The 12701-nt window shown below is 33.1% G+C and overlaps 2 protein-coding genes across 4 annotated transcripts; both read right to left on the bottom strand.

The window, feature by feature from the left end:
* Nucleotides 1–244: 244 nt before the first annotated feature.
* LOC102603285 (plant cysteine oxidase 4-like) lies at nucleotides 245–5972 on the bottom strand. 2 transcript variants are annotated; one of them, XM_006348818.2, is made up of 6 exons: nucleotides 5854–5972; nucleotides 4933–5214; nucleotides 1990–2141; nucleotides 1643–1790; nucleotides 624–830; nucleotides 245–544 (listed from the first exon to the last, which is right to left on the bottom strand). In XM_006348818.2, exons 2-6 carry the CDS (start codon nucleotides 5030–5032, stop codon nucleotides 426–428), a joined length of 726 nt encoding a protein of 241 aa, XP_006348880.1. In that variant the 5' UTR covers nucleotides 5033–5214; nucleotides 5854–5972; the 3' UTR covers nucleotides 245–425. The 2 variants fall into 2 exon arrangements, with proteins under 2 accessions (XP_006348880.1, XP_006348879.1); XM_006348817.2 differs by having other exon boundaries at nucleotides 4933–5295.
* A 985-nt stretch (nucleotides 5973–6957) lies between these two features.
* Nucleotides 6958–10735, bottom strand: LOC102603850 (phospholipase A1-IIdelta). 2 transcript variants are annotated; one of them, XM_015309388.1, is made up of 4 exons: nucleotides 9527–10735; nucleotides 9063–9283; nucleotides 7440–7638; nucleotides 6958–7029 (listed from the first exon to the last, which is right to left on the bottom strand). In XM_015309388.1, exons 1-4 carry the CDS (start codon nucleotides 10532–10534, stop codon nucleotides 7003–7005), a joined length of 1455 nt encoding a protein of 484 aa, XP_015164874.1. In that variant the 5' UTR covers nucleotides 10535–10735; the 3' UTR covers nucleotides 6958–7002. The 2 variants fall into 2 exon arrangements, with proteins under 2 accessions (XP_015164874.1, XP_006348881.1); XM_006348819.2 differs by lacking the exon at nucleotides 6958–7029 and having other exon boundaries at nucleotides 7346–7638.
* Between the last annotated feature and the right edge of the window lie 1966 nt (nucleotides 10736–12701).

Consider the following 12701-nt stretch of genomic DNA (forward strand, 5'->3'; position numbering starts at 1 on the left):
ACCCCCCCCCCCACACACACACACACACTAGTTTGCTGACCTACTTCTCAGCTACCCACACTCCATAACCAAGAGTAGGGCTCTAGACTTAACCCCCCACCCCCTAAAAAAAAAACACAAAATAGTGAGGCAAACCATATAGAACTCATTATCCACCGACATGAGGCAAAACAGCAGGCACAAAGAGAGCTGTTTTTTTTATGGATCAAAACTTCGTTTATACTCTGTCTAGCCAACCGTTAACTATTTTAAGGTGAGGTCAGTAAATTAATGTAATGGTATATAATGATATGTACATCTCAAATGCCCCTATTTTCTCACCAATATAAAATCATAGTCATTATTCTCAGACCGGCGGTAGACACGTTACTCATTTTACCTGAATGCATCATAAAAGTTGGACAGAACCAAAAAAATGAAACACGTCAAGTTTTGATGACACGGCCTTTGTATTGCCCTCTACGGATCACAAAGTCATCGGGAAGTTGAAACTCTTCCAACCAAGTCATGTCGGAGGATGTCACTCCATCCACCTCGAGTTCACCTTAAAAAAAAGTATGTCAAAATACTTCAGATTTTCAATACAATTCATATCTGTGCAAAATTTCTAACAGTGCAACTACCTGGTAGATCCACTACTGGAGACCTCCGGAAATAAGTGCAATGCCGTCCATCCTCAGAAGAGTAGGGTGGAGAAAGGATGTCAAAAATAGCACAAGGAGTTATGGCTTTGAAACAATGGATGTTGCCTCCAGAAGTAGGATACAGAGCAGTTGTCCCACACGGAGCAGTCATGTCACAGTCTTTAACAAGCTTTGCCGGTCTTGCACCTGAGAAAGCAACATTAGGAGCGAGTAGCTGAAGATAGCAAACTGCGATGTGTGTATATTGTATGTATATATGTAACTGTACATGAATTCAAGAGGTCGAGAAGAAGTAGCAGTAGAATCCTGTATAACGAACCTTAATCCCAAAAAATAATACCTTAGATAAACTAGAGCTAATAAAGAAAATAGAAAAAATAAACTCGTAACAACTCCTTCCGATTGACATAAAATAAAAACTAGTATCTCTCTATTCATATTCTTTGGTCACCCAGTTGCAGTCAACTATCTACAAGTAATATAATTATGTGCACAGAGTTCCCACATTTTGCGTTCCAGTTGAAGCATGGGATACAAAATTCTGCACAAGATGTGAACTGAACCCTTGACTTTGCAAGTCTACTCAACTTACAACTTAACAAAGTGATTATTAGTACAAGCAAGCACGGATTCTGCAAATGATGCAATTAAACCCTCAAATTTAGTTGTAATCTTTATACCTAGCTCTCAGTCAGTAAGTTTTATGGTTGAATTCGAAAAGGATGAGTTCATAAGGCAAAAATAGGCATATCATGAAACAAATACACGATTCTGAGTTATCATATTCAAACTAAAAAATAAATCTGACAAAAAGAAAAGGCCTGAAAAAACATGCCAACAGAACCAGAGATGAGAAAGGACCTGCCACTCAATTAGAAATAACATAGCAGAAAACAAGCACATCAAAAACATCTAATCCGAAAACTCTATATTGTGCAATGAAATGATATTGCATATCCACCAAGTACATCCTACACATCTAATTAAAGACTACGCACCTTCCAATGGAACCAAAGGACCTGGAATATTGATCCAATCATAGGCTTTCACATGAAAGGAACCATATACCAGCTTACTTAAAACTGTCATTCCAGGGTGATTGTGTAGAGGTATGATAGAGGAAGGTGGCATGCAAAATATCCCCATCTGCGAAAAACACCAAACAAGAGAAAAGATTCAATCATGCATCATTTCTCTACAGCTGGAACCCCTACAAATTGATATTAGTCATCCATATTCTCCAAATATCAGCACTCCTTTACAACCCCCACCCTAAACCCTCTTCAGAAAAAAAAAAAAAAAAAAGGAAAGAAGAAAAAAGGTAAAAGCATTATGCAACACTTACAGAGAAGCTGTCACATTCATGTAAGTGCAGGTATTTGATTGGTGGCGGTGGCGGTGGCTGCAGTCCCCCATTGCGCTCGTGCAGAGTACTATTCCAACTCCGTACAAGTTGTGCTTCTTGCTCAAGACCTACATCAGAGGGCTTGATTTTATCTGTAGCCCAAATGTTAGTAATATAAGTCATTTGTGGAAGCATAGGCCAAAATGAGCCTGAATTTTCATGGGAAGGCCAATGATCACAAAATTGACAGTTTAACTCATGGCCCAAATAAAGTTGCTGTAAATGAGAGTTTAGAGACTTGAGGAAGAAATTCAAGATCATCTTAAATCATGAATTTTGCAGTTCTATGCAATATTTATTTTTATTTTCTTTAAAAAAAAGAATGAGAAACACAAAAATATGATTACAAGTGCACGGTGCTATCCATGAGAAAAGTTGCACCTCAAACTGAACCGAATTACTGTCCAACCCAACTACATGATCAAATACCAAACAAGCCAAAAGTTAAATAAAGACTGCTTGCAAAACCATATTGACTGCTTCAGTTGTCTTTCTGAGACTGAGACTGGATATGGAATAAATTTACATCCCATGTTTAGAACCCTAACACAGAGCAGAGGTCTCAATCTCATTTTTTCCAAAAAATATAACATCGTTAATCCCTTGAAGCTTTCCACATTTCACTGCTGTAAATTATAATGTCAACTAAATTCTCAATTCCTATTACTGATTAAATCATACAAACCTCCAATATTTACCTCCACAGTAAGACCAATCTAAATCTGTCCCCAACTACCACCACCACAAAAGAATTATATTAAGAAAAAAATTAAAAACCATCCTATCTCCAAATTGCTGCTCCATGGAATTGCTCCCAGCTTTAATATTATCGTATTTTGCAAAATGTGATAAATGCGTCAGAAATGAATTGATCAGATAAAATTTCACATCTTTTGGAAGCTGACATGAAGTAATCCAGTGATGCTTTTAAGATTTACTCACTAAAAGACTTGACGTATTGATTTCTCTATCTGGCGACATCCTACATACATTAACCAATTGAACCATTACAAAAAGAGGATATTTTCCTCAAAGAGTGTTTAGATAAATGTTTTCCACTTGATCTTGTAGATAAGCTATAAGCAATCTTATTCATTACTTAACAAAGAAACCAAACAGTGTGATCAATGGTTAAACACTCATTCTTCAAGCTTCTTTACATTTTAGAGATAATAATAAGACCCTCCATTAGTCTCAATCCACCAATGGCGAAGGAAAAGGATAGAATGTGGTTACTTCACAAAAATCCATCAAAACATATATAAAGTTGCTAAACCTTCACCATCACATATCTATCTATATCTATAATCGATAATATTCTAAAAGTGGAAAGCCACAAATTTAAAAGTTGAATGACTAAAATGTCCACGTAAAGTTGAACGGCTTTTTAACCCTTCAATCTAATACCAACCATATAACTTTTCCCCCTCCCCTGTAATTGTGTCTTTATTAGATATCTTTATATCTATTTATGTGTTCTTAATTCTAAGGTTTTGAACTTTCCCCCTTCCCCTATAATTGCTTATTTATTAGATTTTAGCATACGTTTATGAAGTCTTCAAAAAGCTCAATTTGGTACCATTATATTGAGTTGAAAGGTCACATCTCCTTTGTTTGGTAAACAAAATGGGCTTTTCAGTGAGAATACCAACTTCTGACAGAAAATTCAAGCATGGGTTCAACTGATGATCATTGTTTCTCTGATGGTTTAAAGTTTTCTATTACTTTCATTCATTTATTTCACAATTCCTTTAATACTAGAGATATCTGCTCTCAAATTCTTTTCGATTTATATGGAGCATATTAGAGATCAATCTGCAAATGGTAAAGATGAAGCATGATATGATTGTTACAATTTATCATTCATGATTGTTCATAAAAACATCACCAATTCTCATCATATATGTTAGTTTGTTGAATCAGCAATAGCTACGAAAAAATTGAACATAATTTTACTACATGTATATAATTCAACAAGAAGCTGCAGGCCTTTTGGTTACCTCAAGAAATGAGAAACTAGGTATAAAGAGTTCGCATGCAAGTACATATATTCCTGATTTCAAACTTCAAATTGTCACTTGAGAATTTCGTATAATCCTTACCAACAGATCTACAGAATTGTCCATAATCATTCAGGTAAAGACACAACTTTTTATTCCTAATGATAGTCCTAAGTTCGGTAAAAAAAACTATTTTTATGGATCTTGTGCTTATAAGTGTAAACAATATCTATACATTATTATAAAAAGGAGGAACAAAAAAAGGGGGAATCACATTTTTTCATGGAAATGGTGTACTTTATTAGTTTGAATATTCATCTTACAACACATGACTCTAAATTTCATCAAAATTTAACAATTACGTAATTTTTTGGCCCTCGAATCAGCAAGTTATTAACTAGCTTATTCCTTTCTTCAAATTTTCTCTCTTGACTATTCATGGTTACGAAGTCAAAAAAAATTGGGAAGCCAACAATTCAGAGAAGAACAACAATGCAGAAGTAAAATCTCATATATATATACATATAGTGTTACAAAATCTCATGCTTACTTTTACAATCTAATCTTTCTAATGCCTTGTTATCATAAAACTATTGCATCTATCAAACCTAAGTTAGATTCAAGAGAAGCTATAGCTTCCAATCTCAAACTGGACAAAATGATAGTCACTCCAATAGGTTTAGGCGATTCTCATTGAACATAAGACGATGGATAAAATTTTACCACATGATCTTCCAGATAACTATTTTTTATCACATCTAGAAGTAACTTGAGCAGTTAATATAGAACACAAAATAAATAACCATTAAACCATGATGTGATTAGAAATCTAGAAATAAATATGACAACATTTATTAAGTAATTAATCAACAAAAATACATACCCAATAGGGAACGAACTTTCTCAAGAGCGTCTTCGGAAACCGGTCCGTTAGGTGAAAGTGATGCTTTACAAGCGTTATAAAGCTTTTGTACAGCTGGCATGTTCAGCAAACCGACAACCGCTATACCCACCGCTTATACAACAAAACTTATCTTACTGTGACTAACCGCTTCAAATAAACCAAAAATCCAGCCTGAAGGGTCCTCTATTTCTCGAAGACCCTTCAAGAACAGCCTTTCAAGCAACAGACCCTTCCAGAACACAGTTTCGCATAAGCTGGACTCTACAATGCAAATCAAACCAATGATCACACATCCATGTAGTGTTTTACTGATCCTGTTTTACATTCTATTATCAATGCCACCTAACAAACAGAAGAAATCACCATTACACTCAACATTTCTGATCCACAAAAATTCAGAAATAGTACTCGCAAAAATTGGGGAAAAACTACTGTCCAAAATTACATTTTCATTTCCAAATTCCATCTCTAGATCCCCAACTCCAAGCCGAATGCTTACAACATAAAAAAAAATCCATTTCCAATTAAAACCATGTCCAACTAAAACTGAACTTAGACGCGAGCTACTGTACTCTTCTCCGGCAACAAATCTAGATATGCAATTTATCAAAAAATTGGAAACTCACCAAAACAGAAGCAAACTAGAAAGGGATAGAATGTGCAAGTATATATTCCAAGCGAAATCGATGTGTTTCAGTAGATGCGTAATTCAATTGGAAAAAAGTTACACAACTTTACGATCAACAATCGAAATGAGAATCGCACTAAATAGAGTTTAAAATGCACAAAATTGGTCATGAAAACACATACAACAAAAGCATATACATATACACAAACGAGTATTTCCAGTTAACAGTAAGGATTGTGAGTGAAAATAAGCAGAGAAGGAGATGATCATACCTTTTAGAAGGAGCAGAGAGAACGGAAAATTGCGGAAAGATACAGAAGTCTGAGAGACTGTTATAGAATGAAGAAGACGAACAAAAAGATTGCGTTTGCGTAAAAATTGCTCTTTTGGAACCTTTGGCAAAATCGGGTTCTCCACTATGGGTCAGAGTTATATGGTTCTGATAAACCCGACCCATCTCTGACCACTTGAAATTATTACCCTTGGTTAATGTATATATTTCAGATATGCCATTGTTCTCCGTACGATTTGTCTTCCCTAACGAATCTTCCATGCTCTCATTGTGCTTTTAATTTAGACATTTCATACTTTTTGATTTTCGAAGAGTTCTTTATCGTGCTAGGTCATTGTCGTATTTTTTAATCTTTATTTGACCTTTATGGGTAGTTTGGTATGAGGTATAAGGTAAAATAATTTTAGGATAAAATGTTGAATTATTTTATCGTGCGTTTGGTTGGAGGTATTAAGTAGTCATGAGATTATTTATCGAATCCCGCCATTTATACTTTAATGATGGGATAAGTTATCTCATATACATGATGGGATAACTTATCCCGAAATTGAAAGTCTTTTGTATTTGTATGAATTTCTGACCACATGAAATTTTTATAGACAATTTTAATGGAAAGTGTTATATCATTTTACACGATTTAGGAACTTCTATCTCGAAAATATAAAATGTTGAGTCCATCTCTAGTGTCGAAGTGTAGCGTACTTGGTGTGATGAAGTTTTAATTTAGGGTTGTATTTTGACCCTTTAAATTATTCACGAACATGCTTCGTAAATCAAATTTATAGAGAATCAATTATGCACTTCTTTTGATAACAAATAAACTCTCTTTCTTTTTTAGTATGAAAGCCGTAAAACACATAATTAAATGAATCGAATCTAATTAATCAGAGACCGATTCAGAATTTTGAATGGGCATATTTTCAATAATCAGACAAAAAATTGTTGGTATGACTCCGAGGGGAGTCAATTCCATCTTTGCCACTATACCAACATCTCCTTTTACCAAGGGTTCCAACTATTAATTTCTTATATATAGGAGTAATTAATGAATTCTCAATATAAATATAGAATTTGAACGGAAATTATTGAGTTTTTAGAACCCCCACTCGATACCTCGAATCCGCCCTTTCTAGCCATGTCTACTTGTTTCTCCATGCAGTGCCGGCTCAATGCTTATAAAAATTAGGCATATGCCTTAGGCCCCCAATTTTAGGGGGCCTCTAATTTTTACCACAATAAATTATGTGTTAATTTTTTTTATAGAAAAAAATAATTATCTAAGATAAATATATTTTTCTTAAAAAATATATATATTATTTTATTCACCTTAACCTCAATAAATAGAAGAAGTCGAGAAAAATTTGTTTCGTCTTCTTACATTCTCTTCACTAACTCTCGCACTAAAAAAAAAAAAAAAAAAAGAAGCTTATAAGCTGTTTTGTCAACTTATTACTTATAGAATAATGTTAACAAGTTATATAATAATTGCTAGCTAAAAGATTTTAGGCCTTTAATTGAAATTTCTCTTTAGGCCTCCAAGTACGTTGAGCCGCCCCTGTCTCCATGTTTGCCTAACTGTCTAAACACAAAATGCCCTTCTTTATAACTCTGTTTTAATACTGCTTTTGTTCTGTGGATGAGTAAACGACTCTCTTTCAGAATAGCAATGTGCTTGTACTCCTCTTCCTCAATTCCATCTTCATGAATTTGTGTTATTCCATCTTCCAGTAATTTACTTATGGCTTCATTTTCCAGTGAATAAACCCTAGCATCATAATTTTTTAAAAAAATAAATTAGATCAGTAAGGGTCGATTGGTAGAGTGTATTAGGAAATATAATGCATGCATTAGGTGTGTATTAGTAGTACCTTGTTTGGTACACTTTTTCGTGCCATGTATAACTAATACACTCTATTGTGTATTAAGTTGTGTATTACTAAAACCAAGGAATTCTAGGTATTAGTAATACATAGCATTTTAACACTTGCATTAGATCAAATAATTACAAAACTACCCTTAAAGCCTTTTCATTTTCTTTGTTGTCATAAGTTTTTGTTTTTATTTTGATTTGTTTTTCAGTGTCTTTTAATTTGTTGGTGTCTTAATAGACTTTATGACCTTTTAAGTATCTTTTTTTTAAAATCTAATTTCAATATAATTTAATCAAAAAAATTAATATTGTGACAAATAAATTTGATAAAAAAAATTATTTGCCAACTTTCACAAAAATATTTTGACGCAATAGTACAACTATTTAATACTATTTAAAAAAAAAAAGAAAAAGATGAAGAGTTAATGATGTTTTAGCAAAGAAATCTTTTTTGATGTTTTAGCAAAGAACTTTGTTGCAAAGGAAGTGTACAAATAAATAAAGTGTGAAGGGTATTTTTGTAAACATATATTCTTTAATAGTAACTATGCAAGATTTGTTATTTCTAATACATCAAACCAAATAATGTATAAGAAATAATACTTGCATAACTAATGCACGCATTACTAATGCAAGCACTACTAATGCACCATATTTTGCATTGCTCTTATACACTCTACCAAACGACCCCTTAAAGTTATACTGACGATATACAAAAAGTAATTATATTATCGATGTATATAACTTAAATTCATTAATTAATTACATGAGCGGGCATCCTATCATGACCAACCATTAGGAATCTAGCAACATAAAATCTTTAGCAAAGAATATTGTTTTCAAATAATTGTCAACCTATTGTTATTAAATCTTTTTTTTTTAAATAAAAAATAAATTCCTCTAAAATAAAATCTAGAACACACAATCTCAAAAAAAATTCACAACCTTTAATCACTAAACAAAACTTTCAACTTGTATTAAGAGGTGTGAATACTTGTATATAAATCAAAATTTTACCTCTATATACAAATCTAATTTTCGGATGAAGGGATGTCGTTTGACACCCTTGGGCAAGGGTGGTTCCGCCCCTGATCCCAACACAACTTCAAAAATCCAAATTTTAAAATTTTAACTTTAAAATCTATAAAAAAGAGCTAAATATTTTTTTTCCCAACGCGTCAGCTCTCTAAAATAAATTATTTTTATATTAAAAATCCCTTTTCTAAAATAAAAAATTGGCTAAACAAATTATCAAGTCAATTCCAAATAAACAAGATAAATAAACAATTCTATTTTGAGAGGAAAAAAGAAGTAAATACTCAGGGATTGGAATGTCCTCATCTAATGGTGGTGCAAGAATCCATTCTCCATCTTCATCAAGAACAACTCCTTTATTCTTTTCAACCCACCATGATCCTGGAATCAATATGTCATCTTTCAATATTGAACTTGATTTGTTCACTAAAGCCAAGCTTCTCTTCACTTTCATCTCAAATTCTCCATTTTCCCCATTCCAACCAGCTATTATATGCAACATCGCCTACAAAACAAAATTAGCTCATGAAAATATAATATGTTCAAGTTTGAACGGGTCATTTTTAGCTCAACCTCTTTTGACTTATTTAGTTAAAACCATTTAGAATCTGAATTGATATGTAGCTCAAATTGATCTACGAACAACATTTCAATAATGTAACTTTTAAGTGAATCAATAACGACTTATATATCAGCACAGTTCATTTTGACTTTGTTCAGATTCAATTCAACTCGCTCATTTTCTTACCTGCAAATTATGCCAGTCACTTGGATTTTTTGAGTCCTTCAAACTTGGCGATTTTCTGGTGTCGATCACTAGCTCAATCCCTGAATTAACATACCCTAATAAAGAACTTGGATAAAGAGGTATCACATCAATTTTGTTCTTAACATGGAGGATTTTCAGATTTGGGAATTCTTTCAGCTTATCGTTGAATGCTCTGTTTCCTACCTGTGGACTACCGAAAATAATGGCGGATACCGGAATATCAGTTACCCCATTTTCAACAAGATCAAAAGCTGCTAAAATTGATAAAGTTGCACCTAAACTGTGCCCAGTAAAAGTTATACTCAGATTCTCGTCTTTATACCGATCTCTTAGATCTTCAATCATTGTTTGAAGCTGTGCTCTAGCACTTAATCTCGTATATGGTGATTTTGGGTCACTGGATATGTAAATCTTCAACCATCCATTCATTACTCTAGGGGCATTTTCGTCATCATTACTGTTACTTCCGCCATTATCGCCATCTGGGTCAGGTTTATTCAACGATTGGGGATGAAGTAGAGGTTCAGCTGATTCGGGTAGAGCACTAAGAACATTGACCCATTCGTAATTCCTCGTTGTTCCACGAAACGCTATGTAGATTTCCCGACGACCCAATTGTTCGCTCATTTCGTCGTTGGTTACAGCTATATACCCGATCCAATTGGATTCACGATCCCATGATTCACGAGAAAGAGAGTGGAGGAAAAAGGCTTTATGGGCACCAACACGAGCAGTGGCGTAAAGGAAGCTGACGATTTGGTAATCTGAGGCAGATTTGAACATGACTTTGTGGAAAAATGAACTTTTGCCGTATCGACTACTGCCACAGTACATGGAGTATTCATCATTGTTGAAGGCGTCGTGAGTTGCTTGACAAAAGTCGCCGCACCGGAGAATGAGTCGCCGGAGATTGAGGTGTAATGGTTCAAGAAGACCTTCCCAGTTGTTGCTTCCTAGTAATTCATGCCATGTTGGTTCTGTCCCCATTTTGTGTAAAAGAAGAAAGTAGTTGTGACTAATCTTTATACTTTTTCCACTATCAGAATGGGATTTTGTTAGATGATTGACAGGGAACCTACTCTGTAATTGTTCTTTGATAATTTAAATTAATCTGAGTTCATATAACATATGATTAAAAAAAGAAAATGATTGGACCAAAATGGTGTTAATGTATGGTTGGGAACGGGAGACTGCTCCTGCTATATTATATACTCTTATTTTCTTTTCTTTTTTTCATCCGGCATTCAAGCATTATTAATTCAAATGTGTGTTGTATAAGGCTCCATTCAGAAGAAAACATTCCTCGTGAAACTATTAAGAATGAAGATACAATATGGGACAAGAGTGGAAGTTGCCTCCTATGTGGGAACAATGAGGAAGGGAGATTATGATGATTTGGACATACAAATTGTGCAAACGTCCCATTGATTAAGAAGGTAATGGAGATTGCTTGTGGTGGAGTTAAAGAGAGGTTGATGTAGGATAAAAAAATATTAGAGAAAGGTGATTAGACAAGTCATGACATAGCTTCAACTTATCGAAAACATGATCATAGATAGAAGGTTATGAAGATCATAGACTAGACTAGAAGGTTAGCAGGTAGTTGAGCAACAGCTCTGCTTTCTGATGAGATAATTAGGGGTGTGTATCGGTCGGTTCAGTTCGGTTTTAAGTATTATTGGTTCGGTTTATCGGTTTTCGGTTTTTGAATATGCTAAACCGATAAACAAACCAATAAGATATTTGTTATCAGTTTTCAGTTTTATGGTTTTAGGTCTTTAAAGGTTCGGTTTTCGGTTTAACCAATAAGAAAATGATTTCAAAACAAATATATGACTTATCCAATAATTTGACGTAATACGCATACATCGAAATAATCATCACAAACGGGACAACAGGGACCAACATGCTGTATTTGGTCATCACAACAAAGTCTTGGTCAATTTTCGATCACCATAATATATAAAACGAGGTCCCCCTTTATGCAATAAAGAGAATCAAATAAAACCAAATCATAGACAAGAGTCAAAACAGTAGCAAATGAGGCCATGCTTATGGTAAATCATATATAAAGAAAAGACCCAACTAAATGGAGTTCTTACTTTATTTTTATTTTTAAAAAAACACAATCTGAATTTTGTTAATCAAATTGCACATATTTACAATCATGCAAAAACTAATATTAGTCAATTATAAACTAACTAAAGTAAATAAGTAATATTCCGTAGAACCTAAAGGTTAAATAACTAAAGTAGAGAGGAGAGTTAACTGTTAAGTAGTGTTAATTATTGCGTAGGATTTTTATATTTTTAGTCTAATATGCTACTAATTATATTAATATTTTTGTTTAATATATTATATATATGTATAACTAAAAATTAAAATAGTAAATAATTATATTCTTAATGGGTTATCGGTTAACCCAATAACCCAATATTAAAAAACCAATAAGGAACCGATAACCCAATAATATTTTTTTTGTAAAACCATTAAATAACTGTTAACCCAATAACCCAATAACAATAAACCAATAACACTTTTATCGGTTCGGTTTATCGGTCGGTTTGGTTTTTGCACACCCCTAGATAAGCTTGGTGGTAGTTTGGTGCTCTGTATCCAATTCCCCCTTCATACTAGTAGTAGCAACATTTTTCTTGTTGCTGTCTATCATTCGATTTTTGTTACTCCTCGTAATATTACGTGTTCGATCATCATATTATTTGGTTATTATTATTGCTCCTTATTTTTTTTGAATGTTATCTTATGTTTTCCCTGTTGTTACAATGTGTGTTAGAGCCTGTTTGGATTGACTTAAAAAAAGTAACTTTTAAAAAGTAACTTTTAAAGTGCTGGAACTTATTTTTAAAATAAGTAGTTATGTGTTTGGATAAAAGTGCTGCAGTTGAAAAAAAAGTTGTTGATGTGTTTGGCAAATAAGTGCTGGTATACACTTTTTTTTATCAAAATGTCTGAAATACCCTTTAAGCTGTTAACATGATAAAAAGTTGATTAATTTAAGGTTTTTATACTTAAAAAAAATAAAACATAATAATAATAATAATAAACAACAACATAATAATAATAATAATAATAAGAATAAGAATAAGAATAATAATAATAGTAATAACAATAATAATAATAACAACAATAACAA

This window comes from Solanum tuberosum, unplaced genomic scaffold (genome assembly GCF_000226075.1).
Source record: "Solanum tuberosum cultivar DM 1-3 516 R44 unplaced genomic scaffold, SolTub_3.0 scf00102, whole genome shotgun sequence".
Classification (NCBI taxonomy): Eukaryota; Viridiplantae; Streptophyta; class Magnoliopsida; order Solanales; family Solanaceae; genus Solanum; species Solanum tuberosum.

Bases quoted from the DNA above. Each gene is read 5' to 3' on its own strand.
- LOC102603850 (XM_006348819.2), bottom strand. From the start codon at position 10,534: ATGGGGACAGAACCAACATGGCATGAATTACTAGGAAGCAACAACTGG. The intron at 9,284-9,526 runs GTAAGAAAATGA...TTTGTTTTGTAG, and splicing joins GTGACTGGCATAATTTGCAG to GCGATGTTGCATATAATAGC. The intron at 7,639-9,062 runs GTATTTACTTCT...TTATGATGCTAG, and splicing joins GAGGACATTCCAATCCCTGA to GGTTTATTCACTGGAAAATG.
- LOC102603285 (XM_006348818.2), bottom strand. From the start codon at position 5,032: ATGCCAGCTGTACAAAAGCTTTATAACGCTTGTAAAGCATCACTTTCA. The intron at 1,791-1,989 runs GTAAGTGTTGCA...TGTTTTTCGCAG, and splicing joins ATGAATGTGACAGCTTCTCT to ATGGGGATATTTTGCATGCC. The intron at 545-623 runs GTAGTTGCACTG...CTTTTTTTTAAG, and splicing joins TCCAGTAGTGGATCTACCAG to GTGAACTCGAGGTGGATGGA.